The sequence below is a fragment of the Melanaphis sacchari genome, unplaced genomic scaffold (genome assembly GCF_002803265.2).
Source record: "Melanaphis sacchari strain LSU unplaced genomic scaffold, SCAv2.0 Contig42_pilon_pilon, whole genome shotgun sequence".
Lineage (NCBI taxonomy): Eukaryota > Metazoa > Arthropoda > Insecta > Hemiptera > Aphididae > Melanaphis > Melanaphis sacchari.
The window spans coordinates 1,258,736-1,269,032 of NW_020271275.1; the positions used below are offsets into that span (position 1 = coordinate 1,258,736).

Below are 10,297 nucleotides of genomic sequence, written 5' to 3' on the forward strand. Positions count from 1 at the left end.
GTTAGTGATGTTAAGATAAATAAGTGTTACAAATTCTGAAAGTTAAATCGTTGTTTCCTTTTCGCTTAAATAGGTGAGTGCTTAAAAACAAAATTTCGGACATTCATTTTTCAAGGGCTTTATTTAATTAAAAAGTTATTTTTGGAGTATTTTTCAATAGTTTTTAAAGTATTTAAATCTGGCACCTAATATTTACCACTATTATCAAACGAGTAGTTTAATAGATATACTATGACTGGTATGAATCGATAAACTCAGTAGTCACGGCGGCGGCGACACAATTGTTTCTAATAATATACTCGTAATACTCTGTTTTGTAATCGCAATTACATGGCCCATGGCCGATATCGTTATAATACGTGTAGGTACAACATTGCTGAAATCATATTACACAAACTATATTATATTGTTTACACGACTGTATCACAAAAATTTTTAAAATTTTTCGAATATTTTCAGCTGAGTGCTTTGACAGTGATTCATATAGTCGTCCATTATCAATCGAAATTTCGTTTCACTGTATATCATACAATATCTCGTCGTCTACCGGGTCCACACACGTGATCATATTTACGGTGATTTACAACAATATATTTTGGCTGCTAAACACGCGCAACAGTCTGTACACAAACGCACTGTTTACAATGCAAATTATAATAATATTGACAATCGTCATAGGCGTCTAATTATAATATTACGTTATTGGATTAATAATATAATAACTTATTATTGTATCACAGGACGCGTTTTGCCGAGAATATAATATGCAAGTGTGTCGGCTGTGGTATACGGAAAAAAATCAGCATTGGACGGACGCCGGCGCAGGATTTATTATTATTAGATCGGAATCTGTGGTGGTTGATATCCCGCGGGATAGTACCCCTCTCCTTTGTAATCCTTGTTGTGTGTGGGGACGTGAAAAGCCGCAAAAGGACATATTCGTCCCACTCCTACCCTATATCCAGGACCAACTGTCCCAGCGGATCATATTTTCTAGAATTATTCGGGACTCATCGCGTACATTTCATATATGCTGCGGACCACAAGGGGCATTGCATTACATAGGAAAAGGTAATATTATTATCCTAGTCGGCTTGGTCAAATTCCGTCATATCGCGTGATAACTAATACGGAGTACAATCATACAAAATACAATACATAATACCTATGCAACGCGACAATACGTTTGGTAGTGATTTTCATTTTATAACAAAATAGCACTCGGTACATAATATTAGGATGTGAATGCGCAGTTAAAAAATATACACCTTCGTCTGCAGCCACCGTACCGTTAATTGGTTATTAATTATTATACTTTGTTATCTACCTACAGATGTCAATTTATTAGTAGTTGTGTTAGAAAAAATATGTATCAAATTATGACAAATTTTAAATTGTAGTGACGCTTGTAAACCATTACCGGTTTTAAACGGCCGACGACTAATATAGCATTGCCATTTATCTCGATAGCCTTGGAAATTAACTAATCTATTGAATTATATATTTATAATATAAAAATACATACTAAAAAATGTATTTAGGTATTGATACTATTTTAATACTAAAAATTATTTTTACAAGTGGGTTTAAACTTATTAAATAAAGTACCAATGCAAATTATTAATAGTAAATATTAAAGTTATGCATTCTATTTAAAATATTGTTAATTAATAGTGCCTCCAAAGTATATTTAATGTCAACTTCATAATATTAAGTATAAGATTATTACATCTATTTCATATCTGTATCAATTTAATGATTATATTAAATTATTATACCTATTATATTTATACTCTTTACTATTTTTCTTTATAGATGTTTATTTATTTTTTATTAGTACTTTATCATTACCGACAATAGTTCATATTTTGTGGTGGTATGGATCATTAAACAGTTTGTTATATCGTTTTTAGATAATAGATACTATATTGTCTATATTATTATTGTAATTATATTGTTGACCAATAAATATTATTATTATTATTATATGTCCGGATCAGTATACGTATGTCGTGTATTACGAAAAAAGGTCAAAAAATCAATATTTATTGGTAAAAAAAAAAAATTCAAATTATAGGAAAAAAATGTATTGAAGTATTTATTCTTATTAGATTGTAGATACTTTGTATTTTGTTATTTTTTTTATTTGATAAAACTGGTTACGTTGATGTGCTATGTGAAATGCCCATACTTATATGAACTATACATCCATAATACTTATCTAACATTATTTATCTTAAGTTCATAACCTAAATTCAGGGTTTACAACCCTTAGACATCCAACTATTAAAAAAAAATGAAAATGGAAATTTCTGTGGACGAAACATAATTGGATTAAGATGTTGTAGGACAGGGATTTTAAAATGTATGGCTCGTCAACATTTTCGAAACGGTTAGCCAAAATATTTAATATTTTGAAAATAGAATATGATTTTCATTGTTTTTAATTTATTAATTCATTACCAAAAAATTAAAAAAAAAAAATTGGGCCACAAATCACAATGCCAAAGTGTACTAAAATTTGACCCATCGTGATAAAACGATTGGAAAATCCTGGTGTAAGAAAATTGAGTAGCAGAAAGAAAGTCAAGACAAACTCGTCCCGTAAAAAAACATTTACAAAATTTATGTTTAAAAATATAAGTGGCCAAAATCGGTGTTAGGTTTTATAAAATTTCTTAGTCATAATTTAAGAAAAAATAATGTGAATGAATTGATTGAATTTTAATTTTATAAGCTGTTGACTGTGTATAAAATATCATGTATATATATATCTATCTATTACATAAAGTTATAAAGTATATTAATACTTTTTACTATGTGCATTATAAATATTTGAATGTTTCTTATTTTATAGGCTATTTACTGTATTTTATTAATTCAGTGACGAACTAGTCTGGAAGAGAGAGAGGCCATTGTCTCCCGGGTCCTCAATCACATCATTTTAATACAAATTATATATAATAGTAAAAATTATTAATTTGCTTGTAAGATTTTAAGAATAATAATTTAGAATACAAAAATTGTTTAATAATGTTGAAATTCATTTTTAAATTCGAAAAATTCCATAAATTTAATATTATGGACTAAGTATTATACTGTTACCGTTAAGCAACGCGCTTGTAATGCTTGTTAAATAAATTATATATTTATTAATTAGTATAATTTTATATTTTTATGAAACTCGTTTGGGTTGTTCGATGTAATACTTCAACTTACGTACATAAAATTTAGTATAGGTATTTACACTTTACAGAATCTACTATTCTAAAATTATTCACTTAATGTTTAAACAAAATGTATATGATTTGGTATACTATACTGTATACAGTATGTCAATATTTAAAGTAGATCAAAGACAGATCCAGAGCGAAAATCTCTGTGGAAGGCATTGATTTAAATGTACGCCACACAACTATATATTCTGTACAATTTTAAATATTTAAATATCAAATCTATCAATTTTGCTTATTATTAAATTATCATTTAGAGATTAAATAATATAATATGTATTATACAATAAAAATTAAAAATAAAAACATCATGATTTTAAATTTTTCTTATTTTTATATTACCTATATATTTATTATTTTTTTTTAAATATTTATGATTTAAGTGCAATTAAATCATAAATATTGATTTAATTATTTCTACAAGTAGCTTTAAAATTGATTTAGTTATTTATGTTTGTAGTAATATTATTAAATTTAGTATTTTTTTTTCATGTGAAATTATGTATGTGTGTGGTGTGATTTCTGTGGGAGAGGACTTGATCTTTTGGATCCGGTTTTGCATACAATTTGCTTTAAACAAATCGTGCCGCAATAGCCACTATGCGTAGATTATAACGTGTAGTGTAGCCTAGTTTTTTTATTTTGCCAACTTTTGTTATCCACACTACTACAAAACTATTATAACGGCCATCGATATATTTGTATAATAATAAAATATAATAAGGAAATTTATTTTATAATACCCCAGCAGACAGACGGAAACACGATGGAATCGTGTTTCCGTCAATGGTTCGATAAATTATGTTTACGCAACGTAAACCTGATCAATGTTTCGTAAACTTGATTCGCACAAGTTATTTTGACTCTTTCCGTTTTTGCAATAAACGCACAGTCACCGACAGACGCTTTCCATTCATACAGATATACTCATAAGTCATAAGAAATAATATATACTACGACGGCAACACTACACACAAATCGCGTATTATCTTATTGTTATTATTATTATTGTTTTAGAGACATGTACATACATTCACAATACAAAATATGTAAATATTAATAAAAATAAACAGTGACGAAATCGAATAATTTCTAGGCTACAATTTAGCACCTATATATTATAGAAATAGATAATATAGTACCGTCCAGTTTCGTGCGTGGGAAAACATTTGTTTTTCCCAGAAGAACGCTGACAGTAGTACGACTCCAATTTCAATTTTCAACTCGATGTAATCAAAATTGTTATTGCCATTCCGAGATATTTTGTAATATAAAATTTTTAAATTTTTGTCATAGACGTTATTCTAAAAAAACCTAGTCTTTCTCATATATAGCTCACAGCACACACACTACTACGTTATCCTACCATACGCGATTAATTTTTCTATATAATATTCCAAGTGTACAATTTCATGAATACAATACTGTCAGCGCATCGTCTGCAAAAATTTATTTTTTGACATTCCCTTCTACTTGACCCTTTCTATTTATCCACCGTGTGCTATCTACACTATACGAGGGTATTTTTTACGTAGTATGTATAAAACACTAGTTTAAAAACAATAGTTTCAGACAATATACAATATACATGGTAACTGCATGGTACCTAAAGCAATGGGATTGGTGTCCCGTTTTGTTAGACTATATAGATTAGTGTCGCATAATTAGCAGACCACAAAAAATAGAAAACTGAATCGTAAACATACGTGTTTTACTTAATTACATCATTTAAAATTTTTTATTTATTAATAATTAATAATGACATTATTGACATTAAATGTATGATATATTACTCTTCGTTTATCAAATTCGGATATAGATATTGTTATTTTAAAATAATAACTTGCGCTTAAAATGGTTAACGCCTTTGAAAATTTAACACTATTGTGTAACGTTTTTAATAATAATTATAAAAATAATATTCCAATAAAATTGCAATATACTTTTGTTACCAATAATCAATTAACCATTTTGTATATTTAGTTTTGGATACAGAAATGAAAAAATGCAGCTATTATGATAACAACTTTTTTTTTATAACTTATTTATTTTATTATTTAAATTTGATTTTTCGGAACAAAAATCGATTCGTATATAATCAATTTTAACTATGTGATACGATAATTGTTCAGCCACATAGTCATGGCGCGAGAAAAATTAATAGACAATGATATAATAATAATAAAATTTTCTCGCAAAATATTATGGAAAATTTGTCTCATTTCGAGTGATTATGTTGCTGTGATGATGAGGGGAGGAGGTAAGAGGAATTCATCTTAGATCCCCGTTAAATACGCAGCTGCTCGGTTCAATATACGCGGTAGGTACTAGGTACTCAACAATATTACCTACCTATATAAGTATACATTATGCCATTATATACGACCCATCGCGCCATCGATGTGTGGTATACGATGGAGGGGGTTGGGTAAGGAGTTCCTAAACAATATAAAATTTCTATTTTTTCAGTCCGGCCGGAAAAAAATCGGTCGAAAAGATGACTTAAATACATAGTAGCCAGCACTAACCGACCGGCGAGAGACATGTTCTGATAAGCATCATCTGATCTTCGAACAAAACTTTGTCGGCTCTTTGCTCGTCGGCATAGATCGACGGCGACAGATAAAAACACACACACACACACACACACACATACAGACATATATATACGGGCGCGCGCAGCATACTGTTCGACTGGTCTTCTCCCAACCTATGTATATTGTATATTTATATATGTATTTATTTATGTGTTTAATAAGTATATACACACTAGCAAGTATATCCAAAATCTTCAAAATATAAGTATAATATAATAATTTGTTTAGATATAAACGAGCGAGAGGTACCATACTCGTCATTTGCCAGTCGCCACCGAACACCAAAGTCATATTATTATTATTATTATTATTATTATTATTATTATTATTATTATCATTATACATTCATCGACTCTATAATATAATTATTATAGCACCTATACCTCTTAATTCCTATACTTATATTAAACACTATACTTTAGTTTTATTATGTGCTGCGCTGGACGAAAGACGCATACGTCAGTCATCGAGTGACCGTCACAAATCGCTTTGGGTTTAGGCGTCACTGCGTCAAGCCATTATCGCGAACAATACTATAATACATTATGCATTCTCGTCTAGTTATCATTTCATCGTAAAGTTTTATTGATTTCGCCGTTTTAATATAAATTCTTCTGGACATCTGAATAATACGTTGATTCCGCCACGATTTGCATAACCGAATAATATAACTTAAATATCTATTATCTTTTTTTACTTAAATGATTGTCAAACATTGTAGTCCACAAAATTCAAGAATATAATTGATAAGATTTGTACTTCTATTTCCAATAGTACCATTGTATGCATCTAATTAATCTTTTTTGATAAAACATATGTATATTTATATTTCATATTATACTTAAACAGACTGCAATATATATCCGACGCGGTACGTAATTTTCCCTAGAATAAATTCATATATATGCGTATCACTAATAAAGTATTTAATAATAGAATTATAATGAACCGATGGAATAAATAAATATATATCAAAAATTGGCGCAATCGATAAGTTTCTTGCAAGTAAAAAGAATATTTCGGCGAAATCGAAAAACACTTCTCATCGCTAATATATGTTTTTTTAGAAAATTTGGATCTCTAAATTTTAGATCTATGACTTATATATATATATATACACTGTATCTTATATATCATATTTATAAAAATGAAGTCTTTGTGCGTGTGTAGAATTTTATTATAATTTTTTTCCTCGGATCGGAGCCCCCGTGGACTACGCAAATCGATTCCATTCTCGGAAATTTCGTACGTGCTTTGAAATCCCCTCCGTTCGTCCCTTTATATAACAAAAATAATGCACTTTTTTCTCACTGTCGCCACCGCGGCCCCCGTTGAATTCCACAGACACTTTTATCTTTATTATAGACTTTTATTTTATTAGTATTTGTACCCATAAAGCGTATCTTCCATAGTATTGTGTAAATACTCAAACTGAAGTAGACAAGGGTATAAGGCTCAAATTAAATATTCTTCGTCAACGCGCACATACCCGACAGAAACGTTTCACGGTGCATACTTATATTACACGAAATTAAATGTGATAATAACATTATGACGTGACACCGAAAAAAACTAAGTGCAATATTTTGCATCCTTCCTCGCAGTCAATATATACATATAGGATATCTACCTATAGAATTAAAAATTCAGTACACGTATATTGAAAATTATGGTGAAATAAGCCACGGCTGTAGAAAAAAAGCTTCGCCCCTCACCCACCCATAAAGAAAAAAATTATGCACGATAAACAATGCAAAATGCAGATTGCAGCTTTATTTGTTTAACATAATAAGGAATATAAGTAAGCCATAATATTGGTAAAGAATACTATTAAAGTATTTTTAATTAAAACACATTTTTGTGTAATTATCTTTTTTATTATATTATTTAACTAATATTAATATTTACCTACATAATAATGTTAATATTATGCCTTTATGAATATTGAACTACTATACTTATATTAAATAATATTATAGTATACCTAACTTATTTATTTAAGATATTAAAATGTTTTTATTTTTATGCTTTTTCCTTAATTACTTACAAACTTCCAGGGTGCACCATATGTTAAAATATAAAATAGCCAGATCTTTATTACACACGCTACAATATTAATATTACATACCTACTGCTTATCAAATTTACTACATAAAATATATACTGTATTAATTAAAGCAGAGTTTAGAGACAACACATCGAAAGCATGTTTACTCTACGTACTTGCCAAAATCATGAAACCGTATTAAAATGATAAATTTTTTTTAAAAATTTTATGAGTTTCGAAACAATAAAACATACAATAAATAGGTAAAATTAACTTACAACATAATATTATACCTTTTTTGATGAGCGTGACTGGAAATAATATGATAAACAGATAAAATATAATTACTTAAATAATGATAATAACATAATAAATAGGTAAATAAAAATATTTTAAAACCATGTACTATAGTTTCATATTGTAGGTATATTTAAATATGAGTATTTTAACTCAATGTTTTATTTTATCATTACAATTATTGACAATTTATCAGTTTTGATATTTTTTTTTATACATATTTTTATTTTACTAATAAAATAAAATATAAAGGTATAATGGTACTATTAATAAACAGTTTTAAAAAAATGATTGACTTTTATACCTTGTTCTTTTTTTCGGTAATAGAGATTTTTCTTTAAACTTTTTCATGGATATTTTTGTTCCAAATATGTCCGTTGACTTTATGGCTTATACGATATTGTAATTGATTGTTATTACTATGATTGGAAGTGTCGATTTTTATAAATTATTTGTGAGTCAGTAACAACAAATCGTGGTGGAAATAATAATAATAATAATAATAATAATAATAATAATAATAATAATGAAACTAAACATTCGCATTTGTACGGATAAATTGAAATCGACGTCAAGAATTCAATTAAAATTCAAAATAACATCAAATGGTTTGTTTTTTGCTCACAGTAATAATTGGTTTTCATTATAATTTTTAAACGATTTATGATGTTTCAATTATAGTTAATGTTTTCTCAATCGGTTACATTATTATACCTCAACAACACTGGTAACAGCAAGTGGTATTAGATTAACTAAAGTTTCTATAATATAAGTAAAAAATCGAACACAATAATAATACGTTTAAACGTTTTAGCATTTTTTACCGAAGTAAAGTATAAATATTCTTGTTTTCAGTTCGATAACATATTTACTGCAATACTACAATTTATTTTGCAGCAATAACGTTACTACCTATATATATATTGTATATGCTTATTGATTGGTGTAAAATAGGTAATAAACAGACGGAATTAGCAGCAATCGAAGTATCCACATTACAGGGTAGGTTGGTATAAATTTAGATGTAAGATCTTTAAATAATATTAATAGATTATTGTCGGAGCTACTCGAAGGTCTAAAATTATACTGCAACTATAGTATAACATTTATTTCTAAGTCTTGGATTAATCGTTATAAATTATAATCATGGGCATAATTAGTTTTTTAATTACAGGGGATAAAGTTTTAAAATACAGAAGTTTAAAAAAAGCTACGGGAGCAGCTTTCTCCCTATGATGTACATCACTAGAGTTCAGTAGTTAAAAGGGTCCTGGAAATCAAAGTTGAAAATAAGACCATGAAGTAAAAACGTCAATAATACACACAATAAATCAAGTACTATAATACATAAGTATTATAAGTATTATATTTATACAGTGTGTCCCGTTTTAAATGTACCACTAAATATCTCAGCCCTTATAATCTTAGATTGAAATACGGTTTGCTGCAATAGCTAAGGGTACTGAAGTACACATTTAGGACAAATTTCAATTTTTAACTCTTGTAGTATGCGCATGCCGCATAAATTTTTAAATTGCAACACCTATTTTGTCACCGATATGGATAGATTATTTTATTCTAAATGTAGATCCATTGACCATAGTTCTAAACCTAAATTGAATAGATTTTACCTTTTAAATTTTAAAATAATTAAATTTTCGATTTACCAAAACATTTATTGTTTTAAATTTGTGAGTGATTTTCATAGATTTTAATAAAGAATGTGAGTAGAAATTAAATAAATACCGTTACATTGTTTTGACTTATGTTTATTTTTATCTAATAAAATGTTCAATTTCTTCGTTTTTCTAACATTTCCAATCGACGACTCACTTCTTATAGGTTGCTGCCAAAATTTTTTCTTTAATTGTCTCATCGCTACCGTTATTTTATTTTAAATCCTAGATTTGCTGGTGGATCTGCATAAACAACGTCTTTAAAGACCATATAAAAATCTAATGGTGTTAGATCAGGTGACCGTGGGGCCATTCACTGGCCGTGAGTTCCATCCATCGATTTCTAAACATTTCATTTAACGTTGTCTTATAATAATGGCATTATGAGCGGGTGCTCCATCCTGTTGAAAAATAAGTTTTGCAAGTAATAAAAGCAATACGTAATAT

General features: G+C 28.2%; 1 protein-coding gene across 1 annotated transcript; it reads left to right on the plus strand.

Moving 5' to 3' along the window:
* The first annotated feature begins 551 nt into the window (after window positions 1–551).
* On the plus strand, window positions 552–2,940 carry LOC112597624. The gene is made up of 3 exons (XM_025343742.1): window positions 552–575; window positions 741–1,071; window positions 2,858–2,940. The coding sequence occupies exons 2-3, from the start codon at window positions 765–767 to the stop codon at window positions 2,893–2,895; spliced, it is 345 nt and encodes a 114-aa protein (XP_025199527.1). The 5' UTR covers window positions 552–575; window positions 741–764; the 3' UTR covers window positions 2,896–2,940.
* The last annotated feature ends 7,357 nt before the right edge of the window (window positions 2,941–10,297 follow it).

Coding starts and splice junctions, on each gene's coding strand:
- LOC112597624 (XM_025343742.1), top strand. CDS start 765: ATGCAAGTGTGTCGGCTGTGGTATACGGAAAAAAATCAGCATTGGACG. Junction 1,072..2,857: donor ATTGCATTACATAGGAAAAG/GTAATATTATTA, acceptor CTTATTTTATAG/GCTATTTACTGTATTTTATT.